Source organism: Arvicola amphibius, chromosome 9, assembly GCF_903992535.2.
Source record: "Arvicola amphibius chromosome 9, mArvAmp1.2, whole genome shotgun sequence".
In the NCBI taxonomy this organism is placed as follows: Eukaryota; Metazoa; Chordata; class Mammalia; order Rodentia; family Cricetidae; genus Arvicola; species Arvicola amphibius.
In genome coordinates, this window is record NC_052055.2 from 117,195,342 (window position 1) to 117,222,259 (window position 26,918).

A 26,918-nucleotide genomic window follows, 5' to 3' on the forward strand; every position below is an offset into this window, starting at 1 on the left:
GGACATGGTAATCAGCATCCCTACCAGAAGTTCATAGGAGCCCCCCCTTCCCCAAACCCTCACGGCATCTGCCATTCCACTGGGGCAAGAGGACCGCCCTCTCCTGTAGCTTTGATTTGCATTTCCCCCATCGTCTAGGGATGTTTAATATTTTTCCATATTGGTCGGCTACTTGTACACTTCTTACCAAGAAGCAGATGATCAGATCATTTGCATAAAGTGAGCTTATTTCTCCTGTTTGCTGTGAAACTTGTCTTTGAGAAGACTCTCACCATTGTGTTTTTTTTTTTAAATAAAAGGTTTATTTTTCTGAGTCTTAAGTATGCATACGCTTGAGGAAGTCAAAAAAGAGCCTTCAATCCCCTAGAGCTAGAGTTATAGCTGGTTGTGAGTTGCCTGGTGTGGGTGTCGAGAACCAAACTCCAGTCCTCTGCGAGAGCAGACAAAGCTCTTAACTGCTGAGTCCTCACCCAGCCCCTTGCAGTTTTGAGCTACACCATGCTACCAGCATTGTGACCCCATTATTAACCCATCGTGGAGGTGTGCTGGGTTTCTCACTGGGGGGTTTCTCTCCTGCTTGGCAGGGTTCTGGCTTTCTCCTTTCATGGTCTCCCTTCATCTTTAATTTTGACTTCCTCGTTGTTTCTGCCCCCTCTACTCTTGCAAGTTGTCACGTGGGGTTTTGTCCACCCTGGACTTTGTGATTTGAGTCCCTACACATCCCTCTGTACCCATCCCCCCTGGGGAACCTTCCCATAGCCTCCTTCCTCTCACTCACCTGCTTCCTTCAGGAGGCTACAGCCTCAGCCTGTGCATTTGTAGCTGGGTCTCTCAGTCAGCCTCTGCTCACTGGTCCCGGAGTTCCTACCTCTTCTCCACATGCTCGAGAGCCCCCCAGTGCCATCGATGACCGTTGCCTCCCACAGGAGCCCTTCCTCTCTGCAAAGCTTGCCATCACCTACAGGTTCCTCCCTCTCTCGGTGTCTCTTCCCTGACTCCCGCTTGTCGGGGGGCTGGGGTGAAACCCACATGTGGGCCAAGGAGTAGCACTGTCACCCTACTTCCTCTTGGGTGCTCACTTACAACAGGAAGCATCAGGCTGGGGCCTCGGTGGCTGTGTTCTCCAGACAAGGCCGCAGAGCCAGCTGGCAGGGAGCGAGCAGACATTGTCAGTCAGCCAGACCCACTGAGTGGAGGCCTACAGGAACCCAGAGCGGTGAGTGCAGGGCTCCTGGGCTGGGCTTTTCCCTCGGAATTCCTCTTCATTTCTCCAGCCCTAGAACAGGCGCTGGCGGCCCATCTGGGTCCCTCGCTGGGGGGGATCTCGCAGGAAAAGGTCTTGAGACCTTTTCTATATGACTTCTGGGTATCCAGACCCTCCTGACTGATGTCCGTTGGAGGGAGGTGTGGTGGGTGGCACCCTCGGGCAGAGTCACAGAAGCCCCAGGAACTCCTATAACCGGGTGTGGGTCAGCGGGCAGAGGACTGCGTTGATTCCCTGCCTGCGATGCTGCCCGGGTGCCTGGGGCTGAGGAAGGCAGCTATGACGGGAGTTAAGGAGATATGTGCTGTCACCTACCCGCTATGGATGGAAGTAGATCCCTGTGGTCGTGGAGGTGACTTGCCAGATCGAAGGCAACAAACGGGAGAAAGAGCGGCGGAGACATCCGTTGTCGCCCATCTGCCTTACAGTGAGAGCCTTGAGATCTTTGTGTCTTAGGAAAGAACTTCTCAGACTGCCCCACAAGTCTCTGGGACCTGGGCTACAAACGCCCAGCCTAGCCCACAGCATACCAACCAATGAGGAAGTCCTCTGCCCAACAATCCCACACACTGTAGGCCTGGGGCTAAGAACCACAGGGCCACATCCCAGACAGGGGCAGTAATGGATGCCTGTGGAGTCCAGCCCTGTGAGATTGGCTTGAGGGTGAGTGGGGAGGGGTGGGGACAGAGGGCAGGGTGGGCTATAGCTGCTGAGGGGCTGGCTGGCTCTGTGAAGTGGATTCCATGAGCTTGGGTCTCAGGTGGCAGACACCCTTTCTGTATCCAGCAGTGGATGAGTTGATAAGCCATCATTGATATCCGCCCTGAGCGGGAGTCAGGCCCAGGGGCCTCTGCCAAGGCAGGAGTCGAGTGAGCAGACCCTGAAGGTTAGATGGGGCTGCAGAAGTCCAAACTTCCTACCTCCACCCTTCTCCAACAACTCTGGTTTTCTCTGTTGAAGCATGTGGATACCGTCTTGTTAAAGGCATGCATTACGCCGCCGGGGTGAACTGCAGTCACTCTTGGTTTGTGGGGGCGGAAGAGTCATACAATTGCCCTTTACAGGAAGTTCTGCACTGGGGCTAACTTCGATATAGGGCTTGGGAGGAATCATTCTGCTTTCTGTGTAGAAAGGGTGTGGGCTGTGCAGGCCGCTGGACTCTGAAATGAGCGGGTTGACTGCCAGGCTTTGCAAACTCCAACTGTCTGCAGTGAACAGTGCCGCAAAATTCACTCCCCAGAGGATGGAGTGGGGAGTGGAGGAGGCAACCAGGGCTTCCACGAGCTCCAGCGTTGTCACTCAGGCACAGGTGGCTCTCTGCGGGTGGCAGGGCTGTGGGAGGGGCTAATTGTGTGGGTGGGGCTGCATGGAGCCCCAGTAGGGTGACTCTGTGGGGAGGAGCAGGTCCTGGATCAGCCTCTACCTTTAAATCCCTCCCCTTTTGGCCTTGACTCTCAGTCCTGCCTGAAGCTGTGTCAGTCGGGGCTCCCAAGTACTCTCAAGTGTACCCTGTCACCCAAGGTTACAGTTCTAGCCTCTGAGAAAACCCAGCTCAGGATGCCCCCTGCCTGGATGCTGCGCACCCTTAAGTGATGTTCAGGATATGCCCGCAGGCAGCCAGCCCAGCGCTAGCTGTGTCCAGCCTCCGATCTCTTTAGCATGAACGGGACCTCAAAATGGGAACGCTAGTTCCCTCCCAGATCCCATGGGTCCGAGCGACCCCCAGGCCCTGTGGAGGGGTCTCTGTGACACTTTGACAGTGGGAGGCAGCAGCCAAGCCGACATAGGTAGCCCAGGTGTGCTGGGTGGCTGGATGGCTGCTGAGCCCTGCTGTCTCTATGAAGTAGGTGTCTCTGCTGGCTGGAGTCCAGGCCTTGCCTCTGTATGTGGATCTCACACATAGTAGGTCTGACAGGATTTGCTTGGAGTCTGAGGTGAGCAACAGCTGAAGGTAAGGTCATTCTGAGCACAGGTGAAGTCTTTTAGTCCTTTCTTCAGGACCTTCTCCTAGAGCAGAGCAGGTTGGTGGCATAGCCAGAGTTCTAACATTAAGCCGGGGTCAGGTCCCTCATCATCATCCAGCAAGCCGTTCCTTGGTAAAGAGTTGGTCCCTAAGAGGTGATGTGAAGTGCTGGAGAGATGGTTCAGTGGTTAAGGGCACAGGCTGCCCTTCCAGAAGTGTTGAGTTAAATTCCCAGCAACCACACGGTGGCTCACAACCATCTCTAGTGGGATCTGATGCCCTCTCCTGGAACAAAGACATACGTGCAGATAGAGCACTCATATACATAAAATAAATGAATAAATAAATAAATCTTCTTAAAAAAAAAAAAAGAGGTGATGTGCCGAGATCAGATCAGGTCCTGGGTCCTGCTGGGTGTGTAGCCTGACGGCCTCCCCCCTTCCTAGAAGACATAGCATCTGGGCTACTCACAGTCCTAGCATCAAGGAGACCTTCTGCTGGGTCTCCCCTGGATCCCTGTGAACACCGACATCCACGAGCAGCCAGTACTCAGGTGGTCTGTGTAAGATAAGAGAAGGTTGGGACCCACCACTGCTTGGTGCTGATGGAGGAAGAGAAAAGCAAGGAAGCCCTTTGACTGCCCCAGGATCAGGTCAATCAGGAAGCTCAACCTCACAATACTGGTTGTTTGTTGGTTTGTTTTGTTTTGCTTCCTGAGACAGGGTTTCTCAGTGAAACAAGCCTGGCTGTTCTGTAACTCATTCTGTAGACCAGGTTGACCTTGAATTCACAGAGATCTGCCTGCCTTTGCCTCCCAAGGACTGGTATTAAAGGCATGTGCCACCACCACCTGGCACAATGCTGTTTTACAACATCACCCCAGGAGTGATGTTGGGCTTTGATTCAGGGTCTAGAGGACTCAGAATTCTTCACAAGAAATGAACCAACATGAGGCAGGCCCTTCAACTGGTAAGATGAGGCTCACTGCACTATGCAGGAAAATCTACTTTGAGTCTATGGACATAGAGGTTCACCCTGAAAAGGCCTGCCCAGTAACACCCAGCCTCATGTGGGAACCAGTGCTGGGGGCCTGTAGCTCAGCCACATAGACACATGAGAGTCACCCTAGCAGGGTCCTTTGCTTCCAGGAAGGGAGGAAATGGAGCTGCCTATGTGTGGCCCTACGCAGATGGGCCTATGTCTAGGATGTTCTGGGGGTGGGGCTGATGTGTTTTCCATCTGCAGCTGTGCCTGGCTGTGTGGCCTAGGTGTGTGAGCCTGTCAGAGCAAACCCACAGACTGAGGCCAGACATAGGCTGACAGAGACAAAGACTAACTCTTCGTCTCACAGGGGTACTGTGAGCAATGGAATGTCTGCAACATGAGGGCCTGCTTGTTGGGGTTTCTGTCCTGCCCAGTTCCCATAGATGATAAGCCCCCCAAAAATTACACAGAGGTCTATATTAATAATAAACTGATTGGCCCATTAGCTCAGGCTTCTTCTTAACTCTTGTAGCTTATATTAACCCATTATTCTTATCTATGTTAGCCACATGGCTGGGTACCTTTTTCACTGGGGTAGGTCACATCTTCCTTCTTCAGTGGGCAGGACTCCCAGAGGAACTTCCTTCTTCCCAGAATTCTCCTGTTTGACCCGCCTCTACTTCCTGTCTGGTTGTCTCACCTATACTTCCTGCCTGGCTACTGGCCAATCAGTGTTTATTTAAAACATAATTGACAGAATGTAGAATTGTCCCACACCAGAATGTCCATTGCTGTTTCTAGAGGACAACTGTCCACTTCCAGGAATTGGCCCTGACCCCAATGGGCCCTCCACAGCCCTATCCCTACCAACGATTTATTGCAACAGGTCACGGCCTGTAAGCAAGAGATGTGGACATGGGCATGAAGGTCTCTGTGATGCTCAAATATGGACAGTGAGAAATGCAGGGGCTTTGAGTCTCCCAGTGCTGCTGCTTTGGAAGCTTCTGGGGACAGAGACCTCTTGTCTGAGCAGTGGTCAGGGATCTCCCTGAGCTCCAGGGTCTAAGGATGCTCAGGCTGAGCACCAGGGAGCTGTCAACTGTGCTCCATGGTGCTGTTTAGAGCGGTAGGTGCTCTGGAAATCCAGAAACTAGTTGGAGGTCGAGGGGCAGGGCAGGTACTGTAAGGTGCAGGAACGACCAAGTCCAAGAATGTCTCAGAACAGCCTGAATGCCCCAGTCCCTGTCCCAGAAGGGACAAGCAAGCATTTGCTGGACGAATGACTGAGCTAATGAATGAAGTAATGAAGGACTGCTGAGCAGGATCCCATAGCAGTGTGAGGTCACCGCTTCTATTCTGCCCATTCTCCTCAGGGATATTGGCAGCAGGGACAGAAACACCAATAGCAATTTTACATAGTGCGTCTCTATGTGACGTCACTATGCACAATTACTACATAAACTGGAACATATAGTCAGAATATGGAGGAACCTGAAGTCACAGGACTTTGGTCCACAGCTTTTCCTTTTTCCTGGATGTTCACGTTCTCTGTGAAAATGAATTGCCCCAGCAGCTGTCTGCACCAAGATGCTACTGTGTCAGGCTCCACAGGGCGGGAGTCATGAGTGTTAAAATGTGTAACACCCGATTCTGTGTTACCCCCTCGGTACAGTTCGCACGCCACTGTACCGTACGCGAGTCGGACAAGGGCCTGGAGATTGAAAGAACACACAAAGAGACCTGGGTCATTCGAAAGGAGATCAGCCGAATGCCGTTTATTTAGCCTTGGGAAAAATCTTAAATACCCCACTCCTGCCCAAGGAATTCCACCCAGGCAGGTGGGAAATTACCATAACTAACTGCTGCACAAGGACTTCCACCTAGGCAGGTGGGAAATTACCATACCAACAATAGAGTCAACAATGCCCTACAACAAATCACCAGGCGGGGCAGAGGGAGCACAGGAACAAACAGGGATGCTTAGTCATCTGACCAAAAACTGTCCTCAAGATGAGCCCCAGGAACAAGGGCAGACCCGGGCCCTACAAAAATGGTAAAGTCATCTTCCGTTGGAAAGCTACTTCAGAAATGCCTATCTTTGGATGGGTATCCCATGCCCCTCAGCATCTGAGTTCTGCCTGTTGAATGACCTGCTGGCGGTCCATGCTCCTTGGAGATGCTCACCTTTTATCATTAACTTCTCAGATTTTGTTAGAGAGGAAGCACTGCAGCAGGAAAACTCTCGTGCACTAGCATGCCTGTAAGGATGTTTGGAGTTTCCCTCTGACTTGGGACTTCTTATTGCAGTGTTATATATTTGTTTGTTTGTTTGCTTGCTTGCTTGCTTGCTTGCTTGCTTGCTTGAGATAGGGTCTCACTATGTAGCTCTGGCTGTCCTGGAATTCACTACATATTAACAGGTTGGTCTTGAAGTCACAGAGATCCACCTGCTTCTGCCTACTGAATGCTGGAATGGAAAGCTTGTTCTACTCTGCCTAGCTTGTTGTAGTGTTCTTCAATGGCTTTAGAAGTGAGTTTCATTTAATCCTAGTTGGTCGGTTGCTGCAGCTCTTGGCATTTCCAGACTCCATCAGTAGTAAGCACCATGGGACTGTATCTTTCACTCACTTAGGAAGTTTCTTTTGTAGATCTGGCGGTTGTCTCAGAGTCCATGGGACCAGTGTCTTCCATAATCAGTGCTCCTTCTGGCCCCTTTGGCCTTTTGTTCCAAGTCTGCCTGGAGCTCTAGGACCCCAGATGCAGTATTCCAGAACCCAGCTCCTCCATCTGTTCCTGTGGGTCCCTTGTCCTAATTAGCTTTGTCAGTTTTACACAGCGTTAAGTCAGCTGAGGAACTTCCTGGGTCAGAGGGTCCTGTGGGTATATCTGTGTTGAAATGTCTTGACTATCAGACGATGTTGGAGGGCCTATACCACTGTGGGCAGCGCCATGCTCTGTGCAGGTGGCCCTGGGCTATCTAGGAAGCCAGCTAAGTGAAGCCTGTGGGAGAGTGAGCCACTAAGAAGGGTTCCTCTGTCGTTTCTACTTCAAGTTCCTGCTTGAGTTCTTGCCCCTAACTTCCCACGATAATGACTGTGACCTATATGCTGAAAGGAGCCCTGTCCTCCCTAACTCGCCTGCGGTCAGTGTTGTGTCACAACAGGAGGGGGACGAGAACATCCTTTGTTCCCCATGTTTGTCCTAGACCAGTGTCCCCAAGCCAGATGCTCCCTCTGTTTCGACTGCACCCTTGTCCTCTGCCCAGAGCTCCGGGACCCCAGAACCCCGTCCAGTACCCTGAGCCCATCTGACTCTGGTTCTCCTGTGAATGTGTGAGGACAGAGGTGACTTCATGTTGACACTGGACTGATATCATCTCTGACCATCACACGCCTTTATTTTTGTTTTCCTCAGACAAGGGCGGTCCTAGGACTCCCATCTACTCTCCCTCCAAACCACACAGGGCTCGGCCAGTCTTCAGCTACTTGATTGCCCATGTAGCTCTCAGTCAGGAGCCTCATGTGCTCTGGCTCAGGACAGGAAGCCACCCACCATTAGCCTTTTGTAAGACTTACCAACCTCTGCTGATTTTCTTACAACACTGCCCACAGGATTTCACGTGCCTCCAGTTGTCCTTGAACTCACTACGGAGCTGAGGATGACTTTGAACTTCTGGTCCTGTAGCCTTCACCTCCCAAGTGCTAGGATTATAATCGCCATACCCTGCCCAAATTGCCTTTTGTTTCCTCTTTTGCCATGTGCATTTCATTCTTCATGGGGACATGTATGAGGTAGTGACTTTCCTATCACAAAACCCAGGTCCAAAGAAACAGGGGTTTTGTTCACACCTCTGTGTAATGCCTAGTCCCCAGTGGAATCTTCGGGGAAGGACAACCCAGGCCTCACAGTGGGAGTGGCCTGCTGATCTTCACTTCCTGGGTTGGGCTAGCACTTGCCTAGCGGAGGGAGATTGAGGGTGGCTCTGGTGTTCTAGTAGCTACTGGGGTAGGGCTTTCTGAGGAGGCCTTTGCAGAAGGTCACACCTCGTGACTTGGCGAGGGTACCTGCCAAAGCTCCAGTGAAGCCCAGGAACTGGAGGAAACCTTCTTATTCAGGGCTGTGAGGTAACCATAGTAACCATGTGAGCTCTTCTACCTCCAGGCGCTCTTATTCTTGCCCTGCCTGGACTCGTGGTACAGTCCCAGGGGGCTGGCAGCTACAGAGACCAGGGGTCTCCCCATTTGCTGGCTGCCAGGCACTGAAAGCACTGAGATGCTGCATTCAACTCTGTCTTTCCTAGGGCAAGCCCCACAGGAGTTGGGCCAGCTGATTGTTTATCAGAGACAGGGCCCTAAGAGGAAGGGCTAAGAGATAAGAAGATAAAGATGGTAGGAAAAAGCTAGGGTCAGAAGGTCTTCTTGTTGACACTGGACTGACGTCATCTCTGACCATCACATGCTTTTATTTTTGTTTTTGTTTTGTACAAGCTGATGACTTAATACGGCATTAGCCAGGCGATGGTGGCACACACCTTTAATCCCAGCACTCAGGAAGGCAGAGGCAGGTGGATCTCTGAGTTTGAGGCCAGCCTGGTCTACAGAGTGAGTTCTAGGACAGCCAGGTTACACAGTGAAACCCTGTATCCAGAAACAAAAAAAAAAAGGAAAAGAAAAAAGAAGTACAGAGTCTTATAAACAGGTTTTAGGGGAGAAGTGTCAGCAAAAAACTAGCATATGTATGTATGTATGTATGTATGTATGTATGTATGTATTATAATAGGACTAAGTTGTAAGAAGCTAATCAAGCAATGTTGCACAAGGGGAATGTGGGACATCTCAAAGACAGCAGAGACTGAACACACAGATGGCCTTGGGAATAATAACCGTAGCCTCTTAGGGTTTCCCTTGTGCTGATACCCACACAGAGGCTGGCAGGAGCTCAGTGCCAGGCTCTGCTCACCTGGAGCTTGGCCTTCACCTGTCTACCTTCCAAGCTCACACCACTGTCATTGTCTGGAGTCCTCTGTGGGGCAGAGGGGGCCCAGGAGGAGATGACTGCTCTCAACAGCTCTCAGTTCTGAGGGCTCAGCACCTGGAACAAAGCTACCCTGGCCACCACCCACTTCCTGTGGCCAAGGTCAGGGCAGGGCAGTGTGGTCTGTGGGTTGGTCTTCTAACCAAGTTGAATACTCTCTCTCTCTCTCTCTCTCTCTCTCTCTCTCTCTCTCTCTCTGTGTGTGTGTGTGTGTGTGTGTGTGTGTGTGGTGCGTATGTGCATGCGTGTGAATGTATGCATAGATATAATGAGACACTCAGCCCTATACCCTGCTGCTGCTTGGAACTTCAGTTTTCCCATTTGAAGAACTAAGTTTGAATATTGACTGTCGTGGCTTTTTGTAGGGGGATATCTGTGGGGGCCTCTCCCCAAAGCATTATGCCTGTACCCTAGAAGGTCTCTTCCCCACTCTCCACCCATGGCAGCCATGGCCTCCTAAAGGGGACTTTGCTGAGGCTGACTGGATTGCAGTGCCTGCATGCAGATCTCAGGGACACGTACCAGGTCCCAGGTTAGCCAAGGGAGTTGGTGGACCTAGCAGTGTTCAAAGAACTCTGGGGTCTAGGATGCAGAAGCAGGATCAAATATAGCTGCCTCAGCTAGAGCTGGGTGCTCCGGGACTGGGAGACACAGAAACATTCAGAGATGGGATGGGTCCTGTGTAGCTTGAAATTCACTCCCAGCCTTGCTATAGTCTGCCAAACTCAGAAAGCCAGGGAGGAAATCTTGCTTTTCCTTAAGTGGGGCAGAGCGGGCTTTCATTTAACAACTCTGGACCCTGGAGGCAATCTTTCTTGGTTCACAGGTCACTTTTAGAAGGGTCAGAAATGAGGCTACACAGGGCTCCCAAATGGGGTGGCCCTAGAGGGTATTATAATTATCACAGACTTCAGCATGGATGCTGGTCTTCAGGGAAGAAGGGTGAGGTCAAGGACCACAAGCTGGTGTGCCCAGTACTCTGAGGCCATACAGAATACTAAGAGCCATCCTCAAAGCACTGACCTGGCAACACTGTCCCCATCCTCACTAAGGCTCCTCAGAGGCTTCAGCCTTGCCCTGCAGAGGAGCTGGTCATGGACTGGGAAGGCATGTTGATTTTTGTTTCTGACAGCACGGGCCCTGGTCACATATCTCTTCCTGCCTGCCTGCCACAGATCCTCGTGTCTTAGAAACTCAGACACAGGGGCCACCCGACCCAGAACATCACAGGTCCCAGGGGCTGAGTCCTGACCTCTCTAGGTCCTTCCAGGGAAAGGAGGGTGACAGTTAGGATCTAGGAGAATGACAATCCTGCCAGAGCCCAGCTGTAAGGAAGGAAGTCACATCCCAGGCTGCTTAGCATGCCCAGTCCCCAGCTGGGCTCCCTATTAGTTCAAGGCCATCAGGATCATTGATTATAAGCAGAATAGGATGCTGTGGTCCAGAAACATGGCAGCAGGTGGCCAGCAGGTGGGTAGTCCAGGCTATGGATGAGCTCTGCAAAGCCTATTCTCCGCTGCCAGGGACAGGGATTCCAATAGGGTCCCCAGTTCTAGCTCCCCCAGAGCAAGACTAGAATCAAGGCTCCAAAGAGTGTCTAAGACAACCAGAGAGAGGTAGTCTCTGTGAGTCAGCTCAACCCTGCCTCACAAGTACTCCAAGTGCATGACTCTACCTGGGCCCAGTTCTGCTGTCTGGGTCAACCAGGTCTGTGGGCTAAGCTCACTATGGCCTTGGAATACACAGGTGTTACAGGCCTGCTCTGGGCAGTGTAAGCCACTGCACTTGTATGGCAGGGATGGGGCTGTGTGTGGCATGCCTCTCTCTCTCTCTCTCTCTCTCTCTCTCTCTCTCTCTCTCTCTCTCTCTGTCCCCCTTCATCTCCTCCCTTCCTTCTCTGTATGTGTGTGTGTACACGCCCACCTCCTTCCCTCCTCTGTGTGTGGACATGGTATCCCCACAGAGGCTGGCTGCCTGCTATTCTAGGTACCTGGCCACCTGAGCCAGTATTCAGGCCTCCACATCCCCCTGTGATAACTGAGTGGACTCGTCCCTATGGGCCTTGAAAGCTATCTGTGCTGGCCCTGCCTGGTTCTCACACCCTGTGGCAGCAGGACAAGAGGCCAGCAAGAAAGAAGTCCTCAGGTAATCAGCCTGAAGTCACCTAGTCCTTCTCTCCACAGGACATGCTGGGCCCACACTTACTGCTGCTGGCCTTAGCTGGACTGCTCTTCCTGGAATCTGGTGAGTTCTGTGGAGTTGTCCCTACATATGACATTCCCATACAGCAGGCCCACCTCATGTCCCCTTGAGCATAAGGAAGGGCCCTCCTCTGGGAGTAAGTCTCAGGAATGGATGACTTTGGTTCCCATATAACAGGAGGTGGAGTCTGAGTGCTACTCAGAATTGCTACTCCAGAGTGCTACTCTGAATCCCACTGGGGTGACTCAGAGTCCTTCCCAGACCACATAAGGCTCTAGACACTAGCCTGTACCCTCCCCAGAGCCTCGTCTACCTTTACCTCTACCCCCACTCCTGAGGGCAACCAGCATGGGTGCAGGGCCCTTATCCAGCCTGTCTGTCTCCCCAGTCACATCCCAGGAATGTACCAAGTACAAAGTCAGCAACTGTCGGGACTGTGTCCAGTCGGCGCCTGGCTGCGCGTGGTGCCAGAAGCTGGTAAGAGCGGTGTGGGTCTTCTGACAGAATCTAAGCTGCCCTTCCCACCCCCTCTACTTTTTCTTAAGCTGCTGAGGGATGACTCAGCAGAGAAGCTTCTAGAAGGGAGATGAATGTACTGTGGTCACCCAAGCTGACCCAGGTACATAGGGGAGGTCAGTCCAGCTTCACAATATGAACAAAGAACAGAAGGAGATGAAGACCTACAGTCAGGCATGGTGGAAACATCTCACCTTGAATGGCGGTCCCTCAGTTCAGCTGCCCGTGCCCCATAGAGGGCTTGCCCATGAGACTCAACCTTTATCATACCCTCCTCCCAGGGTCCCCAGGCTGCTGACCCCACAGGGCAACCCACACATTACTCTTTCTCCTCAGTCACATGATCCTTTCTAGTGGAAGCTACAGATAGGCAACCCCTGTCCCTTCTTTTTCACAGGTCTTTGAGAATAAGGTATTTGCTTTTAAAAACCACTGAGTGTATTTTTATAAAAACATACTGCTGTAGTTATTCTTCTGTTGCTGTTGTAAAAACACCCTGACAGAAGCAACTGAAGGAAGGAAGGGTTTGTTTTGGCTCACGGCTAGAGAGGACAGCCTGTCATGGTGAGGAAGTCGAGGCAGTGGGGGTGTGGGGTGGGCCAGCTGAGCACATCCCGTCCACAGTCAGGAAGCCAAGTGATGAATGCCCACACTCAACTCCCTTCCTCCTCTCTCTTCAGCCCAGGACCCAAAACTATGGGTCAATGCCACCCACACTGGGCAGGTCGTCCCACTTCAAAGAACATAGTCACCACAGTCCCTCACAGTGTGCCTGCCTGGAGCCTTGCCTGTTGGGAGATTCCAAATCCTGTCAAGCTGATGATCAACACGAACCATCACATGCCCATGTTCATACTTGATCCTGTTACCAAACTCAATGGGCAGGCCGTATGCAAATCTTGCCAAATATTTATCTTTTTCCTGACTACTATAATCTGTGGACACATAGGATGTCATTTTACTCTCTTTATATCCAGAACATTCCCAGCTTTCTCCATCTTCTCATGCCTGTCCTGGAGCCACCAGAGGGGAATGTCCCTTGGTGCCCCCCAGCCCAGCATGTACTCTGCTGTACACTGGGGACACCAGACAGTGACTCATCCTTTGTGCCCTACATGAGGCACACGCGGTGCCCTCATCAGAGTGCTCCTGCACAAGTGATGTTTGTTAACGTGGCACCTGCCAGGCTTCTCCTCACTTCCTGTGTCCCCTCACAGTGAGTGATAGGCTCATCCATGGGGTGCTATCAGGTTGCTAGGATTCTGTCCCCACTAAACTAAGTCTGTGACCTTGTAGTCTGTCCACTGGCGACTCAAGCAGGCTCCATTGCCACTGTAGTGACTGTAAAATGGTTCTCTTTCTCTCTCTCTCTCTCTCTCACCCCTGCCCCCCGCTCTCTCTCCCCAGCCCCCATTGATAGACCTGCAGCTCTTTATTGTGTTCATAGATTATGACTATTATTTTTCCAATCTGAGGTTCAAGCTGTCCATGTCAGGCCCCTGGGCCTCTCTAAGCTGCTCTCGTTGTCATTCATTTGACTTTTTTGTGATTGTTGTTGTTTTGGTCATTTTTGTCTTATTCTGAGAACTTTTATACTCTGGACTCATGAGCTCTGCTAATGACCTCCCCTCCTCTGGCCCAAGAGTTACAGAAGACTCCTAGGCCTTGGTGAGAAGTGGGCTCCCAGCATTCCCCGCGACTTTCCTCACCCTCTCCATCCCAGAAGTCTTTTGACTTCTGTCTCCAGCAATCATGTCCACCATAGGCAACTCCAGAGCATTGCAACCTCCATCCCATGACTGAGGGAGGCAGTGTGAGCCTGGACAAGCCATTCTCAGGGACTGGCTTTTCTCTCCTTCTCCTGAGCCATTTTATTAGTCTGAAATGAACAGTCGGGCCGCTTTTTCTACGCGGATTACACGTTTGCTTCTCTTCTCTCTATTCTTGCTGGTCATCGGTGCTTCTTGAGGACTTGAGACATGGCTCTGAAAGCCAGCACGGAACAGAGGCACTTGGAAGGTGGAGTCTACCGTGTTTCTGAGTTGTTCTTCTGGCTTTACCGTCTGTGGGCAAACAGGCAGTCCCAGTGTTTTATGGTGCTTTGCAATTGATCCAGACCTACTTTGGATGCAACAGGCTCCAGTAGAGGACCAAGAACAACCAAATACTTCCTTGTCAAATCTAGGGGGCTTTTGAAAGGGACACAGTGGTCACCAACTCGTTTCCCCAAGCTCTGCCATTGGCAAGGGCTGTCACATTGGCTAAAGAGAGCATCTGCGTTCCCTTGGGAGACAGCAGCTCCCTGGGCAAAGGCCCTGCTGAAGAAGAACTAGAGGGCTCTGGCCAGCACTTGATCTTGAGGTAGAGAACCCCAAGTCTTTGATGATGGAATCAGTGTCCGAAAGATAGAGAAAAGTCTATAGTCTATGCTTCTGGTGACCTGGAACTCTCCAGAAGACTTGGAGCTGTCCGGGTGACCTAGGCTTTCTGGGAGTCTGGTTTTCCCTAGATGACTGCCCTGTCCCACAAGGATCTCTAACTGAAGTTTCGAGGGCAGGTTAGGAGGAAAGGGGGCCGGACCCCATGGTTCCAGCACTATGCCTTCTGCCTGACCCCTCCTCTAGAACTTCACTGGGCCAGGGGAGCCCGACTCCTTGCGCTGCGACACACGGGAACAACTGCAGCAGAAGGGCTGTCCAGCCGATGACATCATGGAGCCCAGGAGCCTTGCTGAGCCACAGTACGACCCACAGGGGGAACGGAAGCAGCTCTTTCCACAGAAAGTGACGCTTTACTTGCGACCAGGTAGGTTTGGACTCGGCTGTGATGGGTCGGGTGTACAAGGAAGGCGTCCAGGAGGGCAGCCTGTGCGACCTGTCAGGGATGACGGATGAGACGTGTCTCTGGGTTAGACAGTGAACCGGGCTGGTTGATGAGCCTCTCATGACAGAAGTCTACGCTCTAGAGCTAGTGAAAGGGCTCCACGTGTAAAAGTGCTTGCCACCAAGCCTGGTGACCTGAGTTCAAGTCCCCGGGACCCAAAGGGTGAAAAGAGAAAACCAAGTCCTGCAAGTAGTTATCAGACCTCCACGTGTGGAACGTGGTGCGTACAAGCCACCCTCCCATAAATAAACAAAACTGTAACTTTTTAAAAAGTTGCTTTACCCGGGCTGTGGTGGTGCTGCCTTTAATCCCAGCACTCGGGAGGCCGAGGCAGCGGATCTCTGTGAATTCGAGACCAGCCTGATCCACAGAGCAAGCTCTAGGACAGCCAAGGTTACACTAAGAAACCCTTTCTCAAAAATCAAAAAAAAAAGTTACTTCAAAGTCTGAGCTCTGCCCTGGGTGGATTCCCTCAGCCCCACTGTCTGCCCTGGATGTCTGGACCCTCTCTTAGCAGTGTGCTCTGCGCCTCGTTGAAAAGAGGAAGCAAACCGTTCAGAAATCAGCATGCATTTCCACTCTCAAAGGCTCAGGTACTCTTGTCACAGTGAGCGCACTGATTAAGTTTGACAGCCCAGGATGCAGAACTGCTTAAACCAGGCTTGCCCCAGGCATGCTTGGCTGGGTCTGACACAGTGAAGTGAGCACGGGTGGGACAAGAGACTCGCTGTGGGCAGACTTGATGTCACAAGGGGGACCAGCAAGTTGCCCTGAGAGCCGCTGGTGGGGACCCCAGAGGCTCGTCCTGGTTTCATTTCTGTTGCTGTGATAAAACAGCTTGACTAAAGGCAACTTAGTGGGAAAGAGGGTTGTTTTCAGCTCACAATTTTAGCTCACGGTTTACTGTTTCAGAGAAGACTAGTCAGCAGGAACTTGAAGCTCACATCCACAGCCAAGAAGAGAGAGAAATGACTGCATGCTTAGCACTAGGCTCACTTCCTCTACTTTTAATGAGACCAGGGCCCCAAACTGGGGAATTCTACCACCCACCCAGGCTGGGTCTTCTCACGTCAATGAAGTCAGTCCACCATAATTGCCCAAGATACACCCACGGGCCAACCTGATCTCCACAGTCCTTCAGTGGGATTCTTCCCACGTGATTTTACTCTGTGCCCAGGCTAAGCAGTGCCAGGATCTAGTTGGTGTCTGATGGGCGGGTTGTCAGGACAGGGTAGCAAGGAAGTAGAGCATGAAAGGCGGCAGAGAGGTGGCTTTGGGGGAGGGGTCAGCCTGGGGACATCAGAGAGCAGAGCTTGTCCCATGAGCTCTTGTGAGTTGGCAAAGGCCTTCTGCTCTGGGACCTCTACCCCTGCCCCTGTCCTTCTGACCCCTGAAGGGCAGTTCTGGCATGCTCACCTTCCTGAGCCAGGAAGTCCCAGTTGGCACAGGTGCAGCCCTCCTAGTGGAAAGAGAGGGTGGCTTTCTGGACCTTCTTTGTAAAAATGTTAGTCCTTTGGTTGGTTGGGTTCCACCCTGCTGGTCTGAATGCTAGCACCACAGTCTGGATGCTTAGGCTTCCAACTCATGAATTTGCACGGCACATACTCTCCACATTCTTGTACTTGGAGTGAGCCCACTTACCTGAAACCAAATCTGCCTGTCCTGTGTCCTGGCCCCAGGCTCTGCCAGGTCATAGTAAAGGGGAGGCAATAGGAATCTAGGGACTAGGTGAGGGCTGACAGACCACAGCCAGGCTCAAAGTGTCCCTTGCTTTCTTCTGACAGGGCAGGCAGCTGCATTCAACGTAACTTTCCGGCGAGCCAAGGGCTACCCCATTGATCTGTACTACCTCATGGATCTCTCCTACTCCATGCTAGACGACCTCAACAATGTCAAGAAGTTGGGCGGTGACCTGCTGCGGGCCCTCAATGAGATCACTGAGTCTGGCCGCATCGGTGAGGCCCGCGGTGCAGACATGCATCTCAACCTTGGGAACCCCCTGCTGCTGCACAGAAGCTGGGGAGCTGCGTATGCAGTGCGCATGGGGCCAGAGTCAGCCCTGCATCTCTACCACAGCCATGTCTGGTCACAGGCTGCTAAGACCCGTGGACTCCTCCAACCTTTCTCTCTCTCTCTTCTTTATATTTTGATGTTTAAAAGACAACAGCCCTGCAGTGCTGATTTCTGAAAAGTGTGTCTATCTTACAGTGACCACACCATCAATAGAGTAGTGGAAGCAAACTTCAGGGCAAGGGTCAAAGGGTGAAGGTTGCAGCACTGGCTAGCATCGGCATGTTCACCAAGCATGTGGGACAAGGGAACAGCACTTTGGCCTCATTGTCTATGTATGAGGATGCCCACATGCATACCTGAACTCAAGATGCAAGCAAGCTTCTACAGTCTTGTGTGCTCACACTCACACACATGTCCAGGATCTCACACACAAACACATTTGCATGCCTGTGTCCATGCCTAGTCACACATGTTGGACTGTAGACTTGCATATACATGACCACATGTATATCTACATGTACTCACATGCAAACACTCATGATCACACATGTACATGACTACCCACATACCTGTACATGCTCTGTCACACACACTCATGTCTGTACATGACTTCACATGTTCTCACCTACACATGACTACATACATGCTTGCACCGTAGGCTCATCCACACATGCTCCCAAAACCATCACCTTGCTTTCTTCCTTGTTTGGTAAGCTGAGGCTTGACCCTTACCCCACTGGAAAGTTCACTGACCTGCCTGGAGCCCTGCCTGCTGCCTCATCCCCATGACTCCAGCCTCATGCTGTATATTCTTCAGGCTTCAGGTCCTCCCTGTCCTGCCTAAGGGTCTGCCTTCTGCTCTGTCCCTTATCTCCCTGCCTCATGCTATGTACCCCTCAGGCTTTGGGTCCTTCGTGGACAAGACAGTGCTGCCCTTTGTCAACACACATCCGGAGAAGCTGAAGAACCCATGTCCCAACAAGGAGAAGGCCTGCCAGCCCCCGTTTGCCTTTCGGCATGTGCTCAAGCTAACCGACAACTCCAACCAGTTTCAGACAGAGGTCGGCAAGCAATTGATTTCTGGAAACCTGGACGCCCCTGAGGGTGGACTGGACGCCATAATGCAAGTCGCTGCATGCCCGGTGAGGTCACTGTCCCTGGTCAGCTCTTCCAATTTCCTCAAACGCAGAAGATCCACCAGTGTTGTGGGGCCACTTGCTCTGGTTGGTGGACCTCTTCAGGGACTCGCCCCATCTAGCCCCATGTTGTCACCCCAGGTCTTGGAAGGACAGCCTCCATGCCCCGGGTCCCTCCCAGCCAGATCAGAAAGCGAAGGCAGACTGGCAACATAGCCCTGAAAAACACATTTCAGCCTTAACTGATAAGCCTTAAGCTCTCCTGAGAGCCAGGCTGCCCAGCAGCGGGTCTTCAGAGTGAGAACTGTCCTTAGCTCCGTGTCTCCTCATCTACACCCCGGCCTGTCAGTTCCAGACTGTGCTTATGATGTCATCATTGCAGCAAGCCAATCCCACCCCAGCCTGGCTCTCAGTTCTCCAGCCTTGTTGGGCTCACGCTGTGGGCACACACATTCTACATGTGTGTTGGACCATGGGACAAAGTCCGGGTGGGTGCTGCATATGTGTGCTCCTTCCCTTGTTCCAGGCACTCAGCTCCCCTATGAACATCCCTTGGTCCCCTTTAGTGGTTGGGAGATGTTTGCCTTTTAGTGGATGCTGCTGTGTATCTTTCTCCTTCACAATTGTCACTGGGGTCCAGTTCCAGGTCTGAAGAAGATTTTTCTCTTTAGATTCAGATGTGTTTCAGCTCTCACCTCACAGTCCTGCAGGGCATGCTGGGAGCTGTTGGCTTAGGCACTTCCTGGGCACTGGTTGGGCTCCCTCTCTCTGTCTCTGTCTCTCTGTCTCTCTCTATCTCTGTCTGTCTCTGTCTCTGTCTCTCTCTGTATCTCTGTCTCTCTCTCTCTGTCTCTCTCTCTCTCTCTCTCTCTCTCTCTCTGTGTGTGTGTGTGTGTGTGTGTGTGTGTGTGTGTGTGTCTGTCTGTCTGTCTGTCTGTCTCTGGGGGGCCTGGCAGGGAAACCAAGGCAGGTAACCTCTGGCTGCCTTCTTCCCCAGGAGGAAATTGGTTGGCGCAACGTCACGAGGCTCCTGGTGTTTGCCACAGATGATGGCTTCCACTTTGCTGGTGATGGGAAGCTTGGCGCCATCCTGACGCCCAATGACGGCCGCTGCCACCTGGAAGATAACATGTACAAGAGGAGCAATGAGTTCGTGAGTACTCCGCCTGTCTTGACCCATCCTAGCACCAAGACTGGACAGGCCATTCAGGAATGATGAGAGGACAAGTTGAAAGCAGAGTCACATGCCTAGATCACTCCAGCAGAACCCAGACTCTTCCTAACACAAATAACAAATCACAGAGGAGTTCCCAGAGACCATGGTGACCTAATGAGATTCCTGGCGCTCACATCGGCCTGCAAAGCAGTCCTGGCCCTGGTCCTCACGGCAGAGACCCTGACACAGCACCCCACCCCGATCCATCTCATCGCCTCTATGCATGCCTGCTCTGCCCATAATAACCCTGTCCGAGCTCCAGGTCCCATCTCTGAACACTCATTGCCTTTCCTAAACTACCATGAAGAATTTTTGCGCCCCTGTACAGCAGGGACCACCTGAAACACACTGATATGGAGTTGCTGGCAGATAGAATCTGGGGGTACTGACTCCAGGCAGGAGCAGGGGTATCTTATATCCATTTGCCATACCCCTAAAGTTGAATGTCATGCCCATTTGCTGTACATCGTGGTGGTGAGGAGTGGGGTCTAAAATCTAGCCCTGGTGGAAACCCAGGGACTTCCCTGGTGCCTACACAGCAGCTCCTCAGGATGCTGCCTGCATTCAGGCTGCCTTAGCACCCAGAGTGCCAACTCCCAGGAGCACTGCTTACCTGACACTGACCAAGATCATTATCACAATTGTCAGAGTTCTCTTCTTGTATTTCAAAGTAGTTGGTTTCCTGTCAGTCCTGTCACACCAAGTGAGGCTTGCCCTGAGCAAGTGACAATGCCCTGTCAGCATGGATGCTTGCTCCCCCAAGGTGTCCTGGAAGACTTGTCTGACAAGATGTCCCCTTTCTCCAGGACTACCCCTCAGTGGGCCAGCTGGCGCACAAGCTTTCCGAGAGCAACATCCAGCCTATCTTCGCGGTAACCAAGAAGATGGTGAAAACCTATGAGGTAAGCAGAGCCTTGTGCAATGTGGGCAACGGGCCCCCTCGGCTGTGAGTGACAAGCCAGGCCCTGCCCAATATTGCCTCAGTTCTGCTTTCCATGTGGGCCTGTGGGTGGTCAGCCTGGCCACTGGCCACAGTTTTCTGGGTGTGAGCATCCTGGTGGAGGAAGCTGAGGCCGCCACTAAGCTACACAGTGTCCACGTCTTGAAATTCCGCAGTGCTGCCCGCTCTTTTTGTCTCTTCTGAAACAAATCAGCCTGGAACTGTCTCTCTCTCCTTCCCCTCCTCCCCTCTCTCTTTAGCTCAAAGAGAAGCCCCCTTTGAATAATCAACATTCAGATGGAGCCAAACTCACAAGTTGGGACCCCTCCTTCCTCCATGTGTTGATTAGCAACAAGCCTCCCCAAAGCACCTCAACAAGCAGAAGCCAAAACCAAAGCAAACAGGATCTCGGGTTTGCCATTGGCTTTAAAACAGTTGGTTCCTCCTCCTGGAGAGGACGCAGCCACCCTTGCTCCTTGTAGAGGCAGGCCTGAGGACGCCAAGGCTTTGCATCCAGAGAGCTCTCTCTGGTGGCCTCTAGAGCAAGGCAAAGTCCCACTCTTGTTGTCAGGAGACCCTTCAGTTCACACAGCAGGGATGTCACTTCCATCCGTTTATCTCTTAAGACAGTAGTAGTTGGAGCCAATGGTGTCAGAGCCAGAAGCAGCTGCCGAGCTAGACAGTGTTTCTGACGGTCGGGGTGGCTCCCTGTAGCCCCTCAAAATGCTCCCTGAGGTTCATCCTGTGTTTCTGCTGCTGTTGTCATGCCATCTGTGTGTCCTGCTTTGGAAAGGCAGCTGAGGAGCTGAGGTAAAGTCCTCCAAGGATGCATTCACACAGGCAAGATTCTCAGGTGTTGTCAGGCTCCTAAGCCTTCTCCCTGGCTTACGATTTGCTGGACAGGCCAGCAGAATTAAACAAAGCCACTAGGCTCCCAGTCGATTTGCCACGGTGTCGGGGTAAAAAGTCAGTAGAGATAAGAAACAGAAAAGGCAAATCTAGGAGCAAGATCCGGCTCAAGCTTCCGTGACCCCTCCCCTTTCAGGGCTAATCTCTCAGTTGACCAGGACCCCCAGCCCCTCCTGAGAATGACTGAATCTTTCATGGGTTGTCCTCTCCTCACAGAGCTGTAGCAGTTCCCGACTCTTATGATGAGTGACGTGGGTCACATTGCAGAAGACACTGAGGTGATGAGGGAGAAATCTGCAGACAGGGGACTTGAGTCCCAAGCCCACCACCGGCTAGGCTTTTTTTTTTTTTTTTAAAGATTTATTTATTTATTAAGTATATAGTATTCTCAGTACTCTTCCTGCAGGCCAGAAGAGGGCACCAGATCTCATTATGGATGGTTGTGAGCCACCATGTGGTTGCTGGGAATTGAACTCAGGACCTTTGGAAGAGCAGGCGATGCTCTTAACCACTGAGCCATCTCTTCAGCCCCTGGCTAGGCTTTGATGGTTGAATTAGACAGGGCTCTCTGGAGGAACCGAACTGACAGACTATTGTACAAGGTGATCCTTTAGAATGCATTGCAACCCATAAAAGCTGAATTGTGCCACCGTAGCTGACTGCCCTCTCAAAAGGCTGAGAGACTGGTAGTTGCCCAGTTAATGAAATTGGATGCCCAGCCTGGTACGGAAGGACTGAAGGATTCCTGGAAAGTTGCTGCTCTTTGGTCCACGATGGAAGATGCCTTGTTATGATGTTGGTAAAGGACAGCAGCAATGCAACGGGGCAGATGCGCTTGCTAGCAAGAAGCAAAGGCAGACAGTGACACAGAGCTGACAGGGTGCTGCCCACTCTGCAGGAGGGTCTTCCTTCTCCAATTAGCCCTTCCCGGAAGCATTCTCACAGACTGATCCAGAGGAATATCTTAGCTGGGTCCAGGTTCAAGCCAGTTGACAATCAAGAACAGGCACAGCAGGGGTCACAGGCCCTCCCAACCCTCTGTCCCTTATGTGATGGTCAAGAATATAAGGATGAGTGAGGATGGTCCACACTGGACTCTCCTCCTGTTCAAGCCTGGTCCCTGTGCCGGCGCAAATGAAGCGGGTTGCAGAGCCCTGAGGCGGTTGATGGCTGGGCTGTCATGGACTCTTGGAAGGGACAGACTTCATTCCAGAGACTCAAGGAAGGGTGCTGAGCCTGCGTGGCTTGGTCATCAGCTATGTGGAGGCGTGTAGGAGGCAAATGACCAGTCGCTGCTCATGAAAAACAGCACGGCCATGAACACTAGGGAAGATGTGAGGAAAATGCAGGATGTCTGTCCTTCGAAGGCTTTGTCTGACCGGCCTCCTCTGGGCAGCAGGCCTGTGCCGCTGCAGCTGCTTGTCACCGGGTTAGATGACAGTCACTATTAAATGAGAACTCTGAAACCCATTGAACTGTCAGGGCTTACCGCTTCCTGTGATCTCACCACATTGTACTGTTATCTGTTTAGCATGCTGATGTGGTAGGAATACTGTCCCGTGTGGCAGCAGGCATGTGCTCCCAGCTCGGAGATGCTATCAGATTTGAAGTGTCCACTGGGGACATTCGCACCTAGGAGTGTAACCTCCACTTAGGGCTTTGGAGCTGGTCTTTTTCCCTCCTCCCTCTTTCCTTCCTTGTCTCCCTTCCTTCCCCCCCCCCCTTTCTTTTTGAGGAAAGGTATCTCTACATAATCCTGGCTATCTTGGAATGTGCTTTGTAGATCAGGCTGGCCTTGAACTCACAGAGTTCTGCCTGCCTCTGCCTCCCAAGCACTGGGATTAAAGGCGTGCTCCACCATCTGGCTTTCGCCCCTTTCTTAGTCCGAATTTGAGATTTGAGATTAAGCCTGTGCTGGGAATGCTGTGCTGCTGGCCTCAGCCTCAGCCCTCTCCTCACTTTCTCTTCTGAGATGGTCTGACTGAGGAACCCCGGCAGGCCCTGAGCTTGTCATCCCCCTGCCTCAGCCTCCCAAGTATCTGGAATGAGAGGCCTGGGACACCAGACCAGCCAAGGGCTTGCTGCTCCTCAGCTGGGATGAGAGGCTGTGACTCAGGCTGCCGCACACACCAGGCCTGGCTCCTCAGGGTTTGAATCTGTTGTTGGCATACAGCAGCACACCACTGACTTACAGAAGAATGTCATGTGACCCATCTCATGAGCAAGGGAGGCCGTGGGCACCCATTACAAGCCTCGTGGCTGTGGAGGGGTCTGTTGCACCACGTGCCGGCTTGATCGTCTTTCTCTTCAACAGAAACTCACAGAGATCATCCCCAAGTCGGCGGTGGGGGAGCTGTCCGATGATTCCAGCAACGTGGTGCAGCTCATCAAGAACGCCTATTACGTGAGTCTCCGGCAGAGCCGGGCAGGCTGGCAAGGCCACCACGGGTCAGCGGATGAGTGGCAGGGGAGGTCACTTCATCATGTTGGGGTTCCTACTGGATTCCTCATAACGTCTGGACCGGAATAATAGGGAGAAAAAAGGGAGCGTGGCTGACCTTACTAGACCCCGCCAGCTAGTTCCTGAAACCCCAATGGCAGGCCCTTCTTACTGAGGCTCGTCCCTGCTGGATGACATGGAATAGTGGGGGATGGATGGCTGGTGAAGGCAGAATGATGCCTCTCACAGTGGAGAGACCCCAGAAATCATCACGGTGGCCTTGGGCCTTATGAAGGCTCCTTTGAGAGAGAACACCTCTTACATACCAGCCCTCAAACTTATTCTAACCCCTCATCCTTCATACTCCTTGATGATTGGCAGTTTGTTCAAGTGCATTCAGATTTGCTTCCCTCAGAGGCCCAGGGTCCCGGTGAACACCAGTGTGCACCAAACACACCGTCCAAGACCCCAACCAGTCACAGAAATCTACTCCCAGTGGCAGGTGTCCCTGAAGTTCTAGCCTGCATCCCGGTTGCTGAATGCCTTGAGGGCTGACAGCGCCAACTGTGTGGGAGGCCCTTCAATACCACTGTGGGGGGCTGGAGAGCAAAGCCTGGGGCCAGGCTGGGGAACCCTGTTTCCTTCTCCAGCCTTGTGAGTCCCAGAAGCCCCAAGCAGGCTCCCGCGCCTAACCACTGCCCAGTCATGTCTAGCTCTGTCTTTATAGGGATGACTCAGGTGGCACCATCATTGCCCACCCACCGAATGCCACCCGTTTTCCTTCTCCTTCCATCTGTGTCTTGTCTCTCACATCCCCTCAGCAATCTATTGTTCCTCCTCTGCTAACCCTGGGGTTCGACAGCCCTCACAGGACTCATGGCCTGTGCCTATGCTGGTCCCCTGCCGGTAGCCTGTCTCAGAGCAAACCCGTGACCTCAGTGTGCTGTCCCATCCTGACACAATCACTGAGCTCCCAGAAGGTGTTTGTGTCATCTGCTGGTGTGCAGAAGTATGAGAAGAGAGATGGACAGGGATGGGTGGACATGTCACCTCTGAGCATGACTGCTCTCTTCCCACAGAAACTTTCCTCCAGGGTCTTTCTAGACCACAGCACCCTCCCCGACACCCTGAAAGTTACCTACGACTCTTTCTGCAGTAACGGAGCGTCAAGTATAGGGAAGCCCCGAGGGGACTGTGACGGTGTGCAAATCAACAACCCGGTGAGCCTGGCCTGCTGAGGCACCTGGGGTTCCCGCATCAGCATGCTGGAGGGGTCTGGGAAGATCTTGGTGACCCACTCTCAGTGAGAGCTGGGAGGCAAAGGAAGATCACCGGGATAAGCAAAGGAAGGAGGAGACCACAAATGACCAGCAGCCTGCCTCTTTTCCCTTTACACACCAGCGAGGAGGCCAGATGTGACATCAGGGAAAGGGTACAGGGAGGGTGCAGGGACGTGGTCTCAGCGGCAGGTTCATATCTATCAATGTAACGAATGCCTGCAAATCCCTAGAGTGGCCCTGGGTGGACTGGCAGGCATGGAATGACAGCACCCTCTGGGGGCAACTCCTGGACATGCACAACTGGACAAGTATCTGGTTGGAATACCTAAGAGGCTCAGCAAGGGGACAAGAGCAGAGCCAATTACCCTGGTCACCCACAGTCCTGAACGGAACTCCACCATTCTCTTATAGGTCACCTTCCAGGTAAAGGTCACAGCTTCCGAGTGCATCCAGGAACAGTCCTTTGTCATCCGGGCACTGGGCTTCACGGATACAGTGACCGTGAAGGTCCTTCCCCAGTGTGAATGCCAGTGCCGGGACCAGAGTCGGGAGCAGGGTCTCTGTGGAGGCAAAGGTTCCATGGAGTGTGGCATCTGCAGGTGAGAAGTGTGCACGTGGCTCATGGTCCATCGGTCCTCGGGGAAAATGTCTGCGGATGAGGTGGACTTGGCCAGCCCATAGCATAGTGAGTCAGGCGTGGGTCACCCCACAGCCTGCCAGCCCATGAAGCAGGAGTCTGCAGGTGGTATGGCTGGCTCACCCAGGAGGTTGATGGCCTGCAAGTACTCCCACATCCTAGCTCTCTGACCTCAGAGCAATCAGGCTAAAGGCATGTAGCCAGAGTATCACTGGACCAGGTGGCTACTCCTGGCAGCCTGGGCCCTAAAGTCATCCTGTGAACAAGGGCCTCAGTTCAGGATGCAATCGAGGAGGAAGGGCGCAGTGTGCCTAGCAAAGAGGCTGTAGTTGGTGGCCTGGGAGCCAGTCATCCTCTCCTAACTGCTTGCCCAGTTTCTGATCTTTGGGGTGCTCTATCCCACACCCCAGGCCCACACTGCTGTATACCACCTCCCAGTCTATGATAGTGGTGGGTTTGGTGGCCGCCCCCTGACCAGCGGCACCTTGCTCTGGTCCTGACTGTGCAACCCTAGGTGGCCTCTTTGCCAAGCTGAGCTAACCTGATTGGAGGATTGGGTCATTGGTGAGTAAATTCTGCGACTTCCTCCCTCAGGAGGACACAGGGGGATGGGTCAGGGTCAGCTACTGAAGCTTTTGTCTCACTGAGCTGTGCACAGAGTCCCCACGTTCTTCTTTACCTAGTTCAGTGGTGAGGCAGTGCTGCCATGTCCCCATCAGACCCTGTTTCCAGGTCTAGGTTAGCAGGGACAGAAACTGGTTCCTTAGGATAGTCCATGGATATAGCACTCAGGAAGCTCCCCAGATGTGCTTGCCAGAGGTGCTGTGCTGGTTAGTGTGTCTGCTGCTGTGAAGAGACACCACCACCACGTCAGCTCCTACAAAGGGAAACATTGAATTGAGTAGCTTACAGTTCAGAGATTCAGTCCATTATCATTGTGGTAGGACATGAGGACATGCTGGAGTAGGAGCCGAGACATCTACATCTTTTTTTAAAAAACTAATTTATTTAATCCTTATGTGCTTTGGTGTGAAGGTGTTAGATCCCCTGGAACTTGCGTTATAGACAGTTGTGAACTGCCATGTGGGTACTGGGAATTGAACAGCCAGTGCTCTTACCCACTAAGCCATCTTGTCAGCCCCAAGACTTCTACATCTTGACCCACGGGCAACAGGAAGGGGTATGTCTCACTGGGTGTGGCTTGAGCATATATATATATATATATATATATATATATATATATATGAGCCATCCAAGCCCGCCTTCACAGTGACACACTTCCTCCATTAAGACCACACCTGCTCCAATAAGGCCACACCTCCTAATAGTGCCACTCCCTTTGGGGGGCATTTTCTTTTAAACCACAGGGTATCATGCTTATGGGACAGTCACCTATATGCCCACAGGGACTTCCTTGCCTAGGACATGGCACATGCTCAGGAGACCTTTGGAAGCAGGTGTGGTGTGCCATACATTCCAGGTGTTTGGATGAGTTCTGGAC

The 26,918-nt window shown here is 52.3% G+C and overlaps 1 protein-coding gene across 1 annotated transcript in view; it reads left to right on the plus strand.

The window, feature by feature from the left end:
* Positions 1–945: 945 nt before the first annotated feature.
* Positions 946–26,918, plus strand: part of Itgb2 (integrin subunit beta 2) — a 29,669-nt gene continuing 3,696 nt past the window's right edge. The window contains exons 1-12 of the mRNA XM_038344072.1: positions 946–964; positions 1,089–1,216; positions 11,429–11,489; positions 11,836–11,924; positions 14,588–14,768; positions 16,631–16,801; positions 17,760–18,001; positions 18,993–19,148; positions 20,018–20,113; positions 23,375–23,464; positions 24,580–24,720; positions 25,192–25,379. Coding sequence (XP_038200000.1) covers positions 11,432–11,489; positions 11,836–11,924; positions 14,588–14,768; positions 16,631–16,801; positions 17,760–18,001; positions 18,993–19,148; positions 20,018–20,113; positions 23,375–23,464; positions 24,580–24,720; positions 25,192–25,379 — 1,412 coding nt within the window. The 5' untranslated portion in view covers positions 946–964; positions 1,089–1,216; positions 11,429–11,431. The remainder of the gene's footprint in view (positions 965–1,088; positions 1,217–11,428; positions 11,490–11,835; positions 11,925–14,587; positions 14,769–16,630; positions 16,802–17,759; positions 18,002–18,992; positions 19,149–20,017; positions 20,114–23,374; positions 23,465–24,579; positions 24,721–25,191; positions 25,380–26,918) is intronic.